The sequence below is a fragment of the Callithrix jacchus genome, chromosome 1 (genome assembly GCF_049354715.1).
Source record: "Callithrix jacchus isolate 240 chromosome 1, calJac240_pri, whole genome shotgun sequence".
Taxonomy (NCBI): Eukaryota; Metazoa; Chordata; class Mammalia; order Primates; family Cebidae; genus Callithrix; species Callithrix jacchus.
This window is the reverse complement of record NC_133502.1, coordinates 24,336,873-24,350,276: the sequence shown is the minus strand read 5'-3', so window position 1 is coordinate 24,350,276 and position 13,404 is coordinate 24,336,873. Positions and strand designations below refer to the sequence as shown.

Here is a 13,404-nt window from a genome sequence, read left to right as displayed (position 1 = left end):
GCTGGACCTTTTCATGCAGCCCCCACATCTTCCATGGGACTTTTCTGACCCAGGACAGCACTCTTCTGGTCATCCTAGAATCTGAGAACTCATCTAATTGGACATTGCCATTTTGTCATGTAGGATAAATTGGGTGTACACAGGGTGACAGTCATTAGTGAAATTGACAAGACTGGAACATCACAAAGAGGAATGTCACTGAAGGATGGTGATGAGAAGACTGTGGATAGAATTTTATTTCTTTTGTTTTCAATTTACATCTTTATAACACTGTTGAATAAAAGTTTTTTTTTAATCCGTATTTTGTTAGAATTAGTAATCCTCTAAAGCTGAAAGCTTTCCTGAGGTATAATTGATAAATAAAATTATATATTCCAGGTTAAAAAAAAAAAAAACAACAACTGTTATCCTTTTATGTGAATGTAAACCCGTCTCCTTCATCAGTAGCATTGGTTCGCTGCATTTTAAATGCCCTAGATTTTATCAGGCAACACTATATCCCAGGAACTGTGCTTGGCAAGGTATATATAAAGGAGAATTACATAGTGACTACTCTTAGGAAATAGTGCAGTTTGATGTTGTGATGTTTGTGATAAAAGGGATGCATCATATGCTATGGAGTTACAGCAGAAGGTACCTACAACCTGATAAGAGCGGATAATTGAGTATGGGAACACAGGAGCCAGTCTTGAAGGATCAGGAGGCATTTAGCAACAAGCGGGTGGGGGCTGGGGTGAGACACTCATATATCTGTTAGTTAAACCTATATATTCATTGAGGAACTACTATGCACCCAGTGCTGTGCTAAGGCAGAGGGCTGATATTATAAATGAGAAATCCTCTCTGGACCAACATTCTACAACTGGGGGATAATGCAGTCAGAAAGCTGAGATGGGATAGCAGTGAGCTGCTGGGCTGTCTTGGCCGAGCTCCCAAAAGCAAGAAACAGCCTGAGTGATCTTAAGGAGGAATGGAAACAGCCATTTGTGGAAATTTAAGCAGTTTGGTACTAGAGGGTAATATAAATTATTAGGGTTGCTTAAAGAAGCACTTTCTTGGTAGGTGAGTTTCTGGCTGATAAGTAAGGAAACCTTTCTCACTACAAAGCTCTAGTTTCTATAGGAAAGATGTTACTAGTGGCTTTGAAGGTGGATGTCTGCAAGTTTCCTTAAAGGAGTTACAATTCTATACCAAGTTTGTGAAAAATGCCTTCTTATCTGCCTTCACCCTGTCAGGAAAGAGTTCTGATTCTTAATAACTTGGGATCCTTTTCACAAAGATATAAAAACAAAACGCAAAATCTAGCTAGTAACTTCACTGGGCCCTTTCCCATTACAGGTCATGTGATGTGGAGTGAATCAGCCCTGTGTGGTGTATTCTTAAAAAATGGAAAACTCATCTATTTTTTGGTGGCATTTGAAGTGGCATTTGAAGCATCCTCATGTGCTCTTCTGCTGCTCTTTTGCCCCTAATTCATGCCTGCAGGGAGTCATGATAAAAATACACCCGCAGGCAGGTCAAGGTTATGATTCTCATCCAAGGTCCAGCTGGATATTTCACTAATGATCTAAAATTCTGAACCTGGACTTTTCAATTATGGATGCTATGGTTCTCAGAGACCCAAAAGACACTGAATTTGAAAAAAGCCACATCCAGCCGGGATTTTGAATCTTGAATGGCACCCCTGGGGATATGTGAAGAGTTTCTCCTTCACAGTCCACGGCCTGTCCACTGCCTGTTTGCCAGCACCAGGCAGCACCCTGCATGGCTGACACTCCGACATCAGAATCGCCAAACTCGCCTGGCTGTGCCCGCTCTCTTCCCTGCCCCTTGCCTGCACCCCGCTTCCCGCTGCTGCATCCTCCATGGGGCCCCCATTCCACATCCTCCAAGGAACATGCAGAAACAGCCCCTGAGGTCCTTGGAGGACATGGAGTGGGGTCCAGGTGCAATGTCCCCCATGCAGAGGGGATATTGTCTTCTACTGTGATTGATGTTCTTGCTAGAGTATGCCCTTGTAGATCTTCCTCTTTTTCTTCCAGGAGAGCAAAAAAAAAAAAAAAAAAAAAAAAGGCTGGGCGTTCAATGGTCAAAGTCCAGGTGGGCGGGCAAGGTCACTGGTGGGCAACTTCCACACACCAACTATTTTTGTTCTTTAACACCTAGACATTTAAAATAAAATAAGATCTTTATCTAGGTATTTTCTCTAGAATCCGGATATTCTGCCTCTTTACAAAATAGTCTTTTCTGCTAGGTTTTGAAGCTATGAGGCTGTTGAACAACCTCGACTGTAGTAAATTGCTAATTATCTCTGCTTCTTAGAGCATCAAAGCCTTCAGAGAAACGGATGGTGAAGCGCAGAGCTGCTCAGTCTTGAGTGCCATGTTTTCTTGTTAGAGCAGAAAAATAATCAAATTATTCAAAATTAAACATTTGAATAAAAATGGTCTTAACTAGTTTTATCTGTTGCTTTTATTATATGAAACATGCATTTTATTATTTAAAATATTCAAGTAATTTGTAAAAGGAAACAGAAAAAAGTTAAAAGACCTTGTCCCCCCTGCCCAACCTGAGTAACTGCTGAAAATTGCTTATCTGGTCTTCAAGATCCTCTGTTGGCTCTTAAAAGGATTCTCTCTCTCTCATACATCTGACTGTGCTATGTGCACTAGTCTTTGACCTGCTTTTGGCATGCATAATATGTGTTGGACATAGTTTCAAATATGTTATAGCTCAATATTTATAACAGCTACATCAATTCCACTATTTAAATTCCTATATCTACGTTACAACTAGAATTCTTTTATCAAAGAAAGAGTAGTTCTTATTTCTAATATATTTCACCTGAGCTTGGCTATAGTGTGAGGCTGTCACAGCACAGACTTAAGGGAGACTGCATTTCCTACTCCAGTCAAGAGGGTTCAGTGACCATTGGGAGCTCCCTCTCAACTGCTCATTGAATAAATGTAATAACAAAACCCTAGACAACATTTCAGCAAAGCCTATGTAATACTGCTTTTTACTTCATAAACAATGTTTTTGCAAAGAGTTAAATCTAAGGTTTCTTCTATACTGTCTTCGTGAGACTAATGCCTTTGTGAGACTAATAAAAGATACAGAAATTGTTACTTTTTGGGATTTTCCCCCTTCTATCTGTCAGAGTACCTGATACCTACTGTATGTTTAACATACATTATTTAATAAATGGTGGGGTAAAGAGATTGATTCAGATGTACTTGATAAAATTTTACTAAAAAAATAAAACTAAAGGTGTTACATGCGCCCAAATATTCAAATATGTTTCTCAAATATCTACCTTTAATAACAATCGAGTTAAACATACACAACTCAGCAATTTCTGCAGCTTACTCTTGACGCTCCACACAAACACATCGTGCCTTTCCCACATAGTCGCTGATCTTCTATAATTAGAGCTCAGTGCTCATGAAGCATCAGGCTCCATAACGTGGGATGTCCAAAAGGTGACACAAACAGCACAGCTACTCACACCTGACATTTCAGATGGCTAAATTGCCTTTTTCAGAACCTAAGACATTTTGAAACCCTGTAATTTCATTTCTCCAGCAACCTGCAATTTTTCATTTGTTTTTATTTACTTGGTAACCCCAGGAAAAGGGGACTTCAGCACTGAATGCCCTCTCCTTCAGCTGCCACAAGGTTTCCTCACCCGTCCTCCAGATTCATCCTCTGCTTTGTCTTAGTCTCACAAACTTGGCATAACAACATAAAAATACAATATTCTTGCACTGGGTTGAGAGTTAATAAAGAACTTTCCATCTACCTCATCACTTGAATCTTCTCATTTCTTTTCCCTTCAGATGCTACCATTTCTGAATCTTTCTACCCTGTTACCTACACCTAGATTATACTCTTGATACTGCCACCTAGATCTTCACCCAAAGAGACTCCTACATCCATAGAGCTCATTCATTCATTCATTATGTATTGAGTATTTACTATGCCTCACATGCTAAGAACAGAAAAGTATCCAAGACAGCCACAGTTTTTGAGATTTCAGTCTAGCAGAGAGAAAAAGCCATATATTCCATAAATTATACCCCACTGTGACAGTATCTACAGAGAAGCAAGGAGTATATGTTATGAGAGCTTGGACAAAAGGGTTATTAAGCTAGACCAGGAGAGTGAGAAAAGCCTTTAAAACTGATGCCCACAAGCATCCAAGTGGCCCCACTGCTCACCTCACTCACTATCATCGCCTGTCCCTCTCCAGTCTGCTGCAATCAGCGGTTTATTTTTACGGTCTCCCTCAGATGCACACAGTAGATACATTTTGCATCTTTTCACCCCCAACATCTACCACAGTGTTAGATATTAATTAAGTAGTAACATTAATTAATTAGCTTATCTCCTTAACAAACCTACTGAGCATCTCCAAGTACCAGGCACTCTCCTTGGCCTTCTAATATTTATGAAAATATGACAAGTCCCATCTCTGATGGAGCTAACGTTCTAGAAAGTAGAAAATAATCACGTGAACCTATGATACCTTTGGTGACAAGTGTGTCATAAAAGATGGGAAAGAACAAGATAAAGGGATGGAAGTGGAGTCGCTTGTGAGGCATCAGTGGTGAGTTACTATACCCCACAGGGAAGCCAGGGAGGGCTGCTCCTTTAGATATGTTGGGAAGAGACCCACAGCAAGTCGGCAAGCGAGGCATGACCTCTGGGAGGCATGTGCTTTGTGGAACCCAGCAAGATCACATGGAGCAGGAGCAGGGACCCACGCTGAATGAGCAGCAACGTAGCCAGTGTCAGCAGAGCACAGAGGGAAAGTGATTGGAGCAGAAGTTGCAGTGGCAACTGGGGCTCGGACAGATTGCGGTCTGGCCACAGGCAGGACTTCGGCTTTTACTTACGAGAGAAGGAAAGTTGTGAGAGCATTTCAGACACAGAAGTGACGTGACCTGGCTGTGAGTGGGAAACAGTATAGTGTAGGCAAAGCTGGGAGAGAAGTGAGAAAGCTGTTTATCCAGAAAAGAGAGATGGTGGTTTAAAACTGGCTGGCAGCTGTCAAGGGGACGAGAGATGGTGATCTTCTGGCTTTATTTCAAAGATCAAGAAAGCACCCGCTGATTTGTTGATTGGGAGTGCAAGGATGTATGTGCTCATTAAAAGTTTGATTATGTATACATACATACATACACACACACACACGCACACACGTATATCTGTTAGGGACAAAAATTAAGTTAAAGTCAACAGGTATTCAATTTGGTGGTCTTTACAACTGATTTAAAGATAGGAACTTAATTTTGAAAAATATCAAAATTAACGTAAATTATCAAGCTAATATATATTTATGTGTTTTATATGTATATACACGTGAAGTGACAGTCTCTCCCTGTCCCTGTGCCTCTTGTTCCCCTTCCCCCTCCTCTTCCTTCTCCTTCCCACCCCCTCTTATACATAAATACACAGAAATAACACTTTCCTAGTAACAGCAACAATGACTTGTACTGATTTGTTCATGGGAGAGGTCTGTCTTCTACTGGGACATCAAACATGCTGATGACTACACCTCCTGAAAACAGGCTTATGATATTTGTCATGAAGAGAATCTTTATCTACGGAAGGCTCTTAGCAGAACGTCCCTAGTCTAGGATTCCTTGGAATTAAGCCTAAGAACCAGGAACTAATGAGGCATGGCTCTTTGAACATACCATAGAAGCCATGTAAGGGTCTGAGTGCAGAGAAGTTTCAGAACCAAAATATTCCAGAGCAGGAAGAGGTTACCTGGAAATCTCTCTTTGCATCTATTTCCAATGCTAGAGAGAAATCACCTATATTTTTTGGCAAACTGTCTTCTATGAAAAATTGTCTGTTCTTTTTCTGTTCTGCTGACTACATAACACAATAACCTGCATTCCAGATCTCTGAGCCTTTGGTACATACCAGTTTCTCTTTCATGCAGTTTTTCTCAACTTTTGCCACAAATTAGAAACACCTGGGAAGTCTTAACAGCTCCCAGTGGTCAAGCTACAACCCAGAAAAAATAGATCAGAATCCTTGTGGGTTCAGCTTAGGTTGGGAGTCAGGTATCAGTATTTTCATACCACCCACATGATTCCCAAGTGCAATCAAGGTTGAAAATTTATGTGATGCTAAGGAGCTTCTGGAAGTTAAGGGCATGACCCCCTCTGCTACAGTTTGCTATAATGTGAAGAAATACAGCATTATTTTTTTGTCTTGAGAGACAATCATAAATTAGATTGATATCTTACATTAATTTCTGTATTTTTCAAAATTAAGTGCCTATCTTTAAGTTAGTTGAAAAGACCACCGAATCGAATACCTGTTGACTTTATTTTTGCCCCTAACAGAACCGCAAAAATTTCTTGCACATGAACCTAATATGATAGTTTTAAAAGTAGTTATTTGTTTATTCACTTACCCCCTGCTTTGTTTCTAAAATACTACAAGGTAGGTTTCGTTCACCTTTATATGAGCTGGATCATGAGCTAAGTATAGTAAAATTTCATTAGAGGAATGAAGACAACTTGTAGGAAAAAAGAAAGGATGATTGCCTAATACTAAATCATTGATACAATATGATTTTACTTATTTGTTGAATGCTATTAGTTTTTAAAAGTGATTTGTTTAGGGCGGAAACGCTAACTTCATTGATTAAAGATTTATAAATGTCACTTCAGTAATCAATAATAATAATTTCAGCTTATTATCCAATCCCATTAATCAGAAACGTCATGTTTCTGATCATCTTCGAGGCGTATATTTTGTTCCTGAGTTTGAGCCTGTAATGTATTTATTCTCCCCCGGGTGTCCCCACGCACTGGCAGTGACTGTCGCAGTTCTTACCAGATGGAGCAGGGACCCTCCTGAAGAGACGAGGGTGTGGGGGTCTGCCCCCTCCTTCAGGAGACGAAGCACTGAAAAGAACAGAGAGGAGAATGGAGTTACAGCGAGTCCTCCTTCCACAGTGCAACCAAATGTGTAGCCTTTCATTAGTATCTAAAATGCAAACAGCTGTGAACACCAACGAAGATGGCTTTTGTGCCATGTGACCCTATTTTACTATGATGATTGCTGGCATTTCTCTTCACCTTGAAACTTATTCCATGGTTGGGTAATGCAATTTCCTATTACAACCAGGCAAATGAATGAGAAAGTGAAACAGATTTTTTAAAGTTTACTGTTTCAAAGCATCTGGTGTGTGAATCCATTGTAGAACAAAAAAGCAGAAAGGAAGAAATTACTTCACTAGGTTCACATGGTCATTAGGTTCACATTAGGTCACTGAATTTTTTTTTTTCATTCATTAAGGCCATTGGCTTAAAGCAACAAAAGTTTACTTTTGCACATTAACCTTCCATGGCCCTTGAAGGTGCCATTAGCCCTTGAAAATGTTTCTACCATCCTCACAAAGCACTTCAGGACAAAACCACATATACCCAAATTAGTTAAGTTAAATAGATCAAAATGTATACCAATTACTAGAATAAATTCATAGTTGAAAGGTGACCTGTATTTCCATTTGAACAGCAAAGGTGAATTCATTAGTACATGGAATGCCACAGAGCATTAAGAGATTGATTGATTGTATTACATTCTCTGCTACTTAAAGTGAAGCTGTAAGACAAGCCCCGTAGAAAGGTTCTTCAATCCCCCAAGGCACTATAATGATTTCCACTACAAACAGCAATATCATACTTTTAATAAAATACCATTAGTGCATTTTCCACACACACAAAATTAAAGCAACAGCTACTCTTTTATTTCATCATAACACAGAACTGTAGAAAATGGCTCAGGTTCAAACTCATACCTCACTGAGACATACTGTCTTTCCATTAACTTTACCTGTAACATAAAATGTTGCCTGAAGGTGCCTTCTTTCCTATGGCACTCCAACTCTTTATGTGTTCCAACATCTAGTTTCTGACCATCTTCCCCAAATCTAACAGCATATCACAGAAGGCAATATGAGTCTCGGCAGACATCCTCACTCATGCCAAGTTTCTTCTCCAGGAAGGCCAGCTCTTGGACAGCAGGTGCAGTCACTCTGTGTGCCCTGTCTAATCTTTCCTTACATCAGTGCACCCATGGGGCACATCCAGGAAGAAGTTCCTGAATAGAAGCATGTCCACATCTTTTCATTACCAAGGAATCATAACCTAGAATCTGCTAACATTGAGTAATGTGTTACTAAAGCACCCTGAAAGGTGGCAAACCTGTAGGATTAGCTGTAACCTGACAGCTCATGTCATATTCATTTGCCAACTCGGTTATCTTCTTTCTCTGCTGTTACAAGGAAAGTCGAGGAGGCCACGGCCATTGTTGCTCTTGTTCTTCACTGTATTTCTAAAAATAGTCCTGTTACGTGGTATGGAGATGCTCATCCTCCCTCCCTTTCTCTGCATCTCTCTCTATATATATCAAATAAATGAAGGCACTTCTTGCAACCTCATGTACTCTTTACACTTAATGTTTAAAATCCCTTTCACGATAGTAGAAAGTTCATTTCACACATTTGCCCATGGTTTCCTCAAATGAGAAACAGTTACTCTAGTAATTATCCTTTTAGCAAATGAACTTATCCATCATGAATTAACTAATATTGATTTTTTTATATTCTGCAAAGAACTGGCATAAGTGTGGTCTCACTACAAAGACAATGTGAAGTAGATTGTATCATGTTATAATATTAGTAAAATGCAATCAGATTTTTATGCAGAATCCATTATGCAGACACACAGTGAGTTATATATAACAGAAACCAGTGATTCATATTTTTGGGTTTGGGGTTACATAGGTTTCAGCATGAGACCTGTAAAGCTACTGAACTTTGCATGTCAGGTTTTTGTCAGTGAAACAATGGACAGTTGTACTCACTTCATTGGGTTCTGTGAGAATTAAACAAGACAGCATATGTAGCATGCTCCAGGCACTTCGCAAGGATCAATACATGACTAGAATGACTATGTGCAATAAAACCCCAGAGTAATATATCATAGAATCCACACTTTAAGATTTATTCTGAATTTTCCAAACTTTCTGGTTACTAAATGTTGAATTTAAGTGCAGAATATAAGTGAGGCAAATTTAGCAATATTAACCTGGAGGATGAGTGTATAATTTATCAAACAAAAGTGGAACAAAGGGGAAAATATACAAGGCAAAGGAGAATGCTGAGCATGGAGAAAGTGAATCTTTATTACCTTTGCTTTCAATACAATCTACTCCATTGTAAGTTCATGCCACTCAATTTTTAATATAGGTGTAATTTAACTGTTTCATAACCAATTCGCAAAATTCCTGGAATTTTAACCATTGGCTGTCAGGAGCTGGCAAGGGAGAGCTCCAGCTCACTACAGTGGGCAGTCATGAAACTCGTAAAGAGGCCAGGTGTGGTGGCTCACGCCTGTAATCCCAGCACTTTGGGAGGCTGAGGCTGGCAGATCATGAGGTCGGGAGATTGAGACCATCCTGGCCAACACGGTGAAACCCTGTCTCTACTAAAAATCCAAAAAAAGAAATAGCCAGCCATGGTGGCATGCACCTGTAGTCCCATAGTCCCAGCTACTCAGTAGGCTGAGGCAAGAGAATCACTTGAACCCTGGAGGCCAACGTTGTGGTGAACTGAGATCGCATCACTGCACTCCAGCCTAGGGGACAGAACAAGACTCTGTCTAAAAAAAAAAAAAAAGAGAAGAAAGAAAGAAAGGAACTCATAAAGAACATTGCCCAGACATGCCCAGGAATGAGAGCAGGGCTACATTCAAGCTCTCCAAAGGTCCTTCTCAACACAGAGAAACAGGTGAGGAAGACAAGCTTCTTCCTCCATCCAGCCAGGCATCATCCTAGTGAGAAAAGTGCAATCTGTATTTTGTTTGTCCTAGATAGGACAGTTTTTTTGAGAGGGCTGTTTACATGGTCAAGATGGAACCATACTAGAAGCACAGACTCGATATTGACTGGCTTGCCCATCATTACCGTGAGTAAGGACTCAAGCCAAAGACAAAATCGACTACTGGCCAAATAGAGAAATAGGTTATTCTTTGCATATACGAATAGTAGTGAGCTAAATTCCATGACTCTGCTAGGGTTTAAAAATTGGAATTGTAAGGGACCTAAATATGAAGACATAAAGAAGAAAATATTATTTGTATAATAAATACTTTATAACAATTTTGAGAAGAAAATTATGAAACTAACACATGTTGAACATCTTTGGTGTAACCCTGTTCTAAGTACCTTATGTGTAAGAATTACTTTAAATCTCTCGACACCCCTCTAATACAGATACTATATTCGTCACTCTTTCTTTTGCTAATAAGGAATCTGAGGCTCCGCTGTGCTGTGTGGTTCCCTGAAGCCGCAGGTTCATGAATCTAGAACTCAAGAGCAGCGACAGGACTCAATGACTGTGCCCTCAACCCCAAACAGCAGCCGACAGCAAAACTTCACAATCACAGCCGGGATCAAGATCAACTTTCTTGACCTCGGAATTACTAATTGAGTGGGAAACTACCCAAATTTCACTTAAAATCCTTTATCCAAAAAGGGAGAGGTTCATAGCAACCTTGTAACAACAGGGCTGGAGCTGCCAGTGAAATGAAACGGAGACCACTGGGAGTCTTTCCATTATGACAAAATCTGCAAGGAAACAGCCTGAGGAAAACAGCCATCTGGGGTCCAAGTAGAATAACGAAGTGCAGGCTTCCTTTTATAGTGCTGCCGCTTGGAACGGGTTCAGCATTTATTGTATATTTGTGGCTTCATCATCAAGCCACAGCAGAACACCATTGAGATGCCTGTGTGAGGGGCATGATTTGATATTTAAAAAGAAACATTCGTTCTCTAAATCTTCAGCTATTGGGGTGAAAACGGACTAAAATACATCATGAAATTTGCTAAGTGGCTTTAATAGACTACGCAGCTGGTTCCCACCGTCACCAGCAATAACCAAACACAATATCGTCCACCTGGTTGTCAGCGTTTATTTTGTGTTTCCAGATACCGTGTTGCACCCATTCACCTGTAAGCTCTTTGGGATCCCATTAGCTGGTGTGGACATGTGACTGCACAGCAATCTCCACCTACTCTCACACAATCTCCACCACAGCGGCTCTTGTGTTCACAAAGGTGTTACATTTAACATCAACAGAGGAAAGGACAATAAAGCAAAGCATACCTGGGTTCTCAACTCTGCTCCAGTTATAAGCCCTGCAGAAGACAGTTTTCAGAGAGAGGAAAGGACAACCATATGTGGTAAGAAGTTAGCAACTGGGAAACCTGGTTAGAGGGCATATGGGAGTTCTTGTGTTATCTGGGAAAGTTTTCTGTAAGTTTGATTTTATTTCTAAATAAAGAAGTTACAATGCATAAAAACCAAGTATCAAGCTACTGTCATGTTTTTTCCTCCTGAAATGATAATGAAAACATCAATGTGAAGACTTCTAAAAATATATGTAGGAGAATTTCCATACAGTTGATAGTCCTCTGAGGAAGCCTTTGAAAATGTTATCTCATCTCATTAACGTGTCAACCAAGAAGAGCAGCAGAAAGCAGGAACATAGAAATTATGTTATCAACACCAGAGAAACATCTATTTGCACAGCAGTGCTGCTGAAATGCAGATTTCTTTTCCTAAGTAAAGCTCAAACTTTAGGATGTATAGGAATAACCTGAGAATTTTATTAAGATGAATTTCCCTAAGTCAAGGCTTCTCAATCTGTTTTTTATTATTGCCCCTTCATCCTCCATGAAACTGTAATAATGCAGACAGGCTGGGATATCTGCTTATGGAGTGTGGCTGGATGGAGGGTCACAAACTACTGCTTTAGCTAAGAGTTTTGTCCTCCAGAATCCCATTCCTGCAACTTTGGAGCTATTTCTGCCCCCGTTAGAATTAGGCCCTATTCCCATCTCTTCAATACTGTGATTCAAGAGCTTTGTTGTGGGATCTAAAATTGTGTATTTAAAACACACACACACACACACACACACATGCATGCACGCACACACTTCAGGAGATTCTGGTGCAGATGGTCCCCTAAAGACATTCTGAGAAAAACTGCTAAGATTTTACAGTCTCAGGAAATTACCTCTAAATGCCTCATGTGGAAGCGACAGAATTAGTAAGTGGCAAAGATAAGGCTTGAAGATCCTTTCTCATTAATTTGCCACTGAGACTTCGGCCTCTAGTGCCATGTGTCCTACAGGATCCCTGAGGACACACAGGATTCTCAGTGCATGCATATGAAGCTGGACCCCCCCCCCCCCCGCCCACCGGTTCCCGGAATAATCAGGGCGATCTCACAGGAGGTGCTCAGGCCGCAGTGAACAGGGAGGCCTCCGGTCAGAGCCTGAGTCTGGGCAATGACCCCTGACCCTCACTATGCTTTAGATCCTGTACCCAAACTTCATAAAGATATGAATTCCTGCATTCTTTCACCAGATTATTAAACCCAGGTAGTCAAGGGTGTGTCCATTGAGCCGTATGTTCCTTGATGAGTGGAATACTGAGAAGCATAGACAGCCGTGGGAATCAGCATCCAAGGACTGTTTAGCCTGTTCCCATCCAGCCTGGCAACAGTAGGTTCATGAAAAGAGGGTCTAGCCAGGTTGCTGGAGCTTTGGTGCGCTCCATCGGAAGTCCTTGTTCAAGTGAGCTGCTCAATCATGCCTTAAGTAGCTGCTTCTGTTTTGAATCAGATCCACATGCACTCACAAGAGGCTCAAGACTGCTACCAGCCACCCTCCTGGACAAGAAACCCATGAGGGCCAGGCATGAAGTCAAGGCTGCATTAGGTTCTGGCCTTAGCAAGGGAATTACGGGCCAATTAGCTTGAAGCACCCTGGAGTCAAGCCATGGCTAAGATCCACCTTAGCCCCAGAGACCTAACAGTCTTAACCAGTTAAAATTCATTTCATGTCACTTTGGCCATGGGTTTAAGATTTCTTCTTTCCTACTCAACTTAATCAAAACTGGACCTGACTAAATCCTGAAGATTGTAAGCCAAGTCTAAGGTCTTCATTGCCAGGTTGACCCAGATTCTCTGATCCCAATCCAGTGTGCACTTACGACAAACGAAACAAATAGTGAGTGAGTGTCCTTTACGTATTAATAGTTATCACCGTCCCAAGAGGTGCAGATGTACAGAGAAGAAATAGAAAACAACCTTGCCTTCATAGAGCATATAATCTAGTGGGCGCTGGTGGTAGAGAAGACAGAGAAGAAATGGGATCATAATCGTATATTAGAGGGATTTGCAGTAGTTCTTGAATCACTGGCTAAATATCCTGAATTTGTTCTGAAAACCGAATTAGCATTTATCCCTTCAAATGTTACTTGTAGCCCGCTTCATTCCTTCCCCTCCTCAAGGATCACACTGAGATGTA

The 13,404-nt window shown here is 40.7% G+C and overlaps 1 protein-coding gene across 7 annotated transcripts in view; it reads right to left on the bottom strand.

The window, feature by feature from the left end:
• The window catches only part of MYO16 (myosin XVI), a 773,187-nt gene that overhangs the window by 484,923 nt on the left and 274,860 nt on the right, over positions 1-13,404 (bottom strand). For all 7 annotated transcript variants that reach the window (XM_054249238.2, XM_017970444.5, XM_078347436.1 and 4 more), the window contains exon 3: positions 6,859-6,929. In XM_054249238.2, the coding sequence (XP_054105213.2) occupies positions 6,859-6,929 (71 nt within the window). The remainder of the gene's footprint in view (positions 1-6,858; positions 6,930-13,404) is intronic.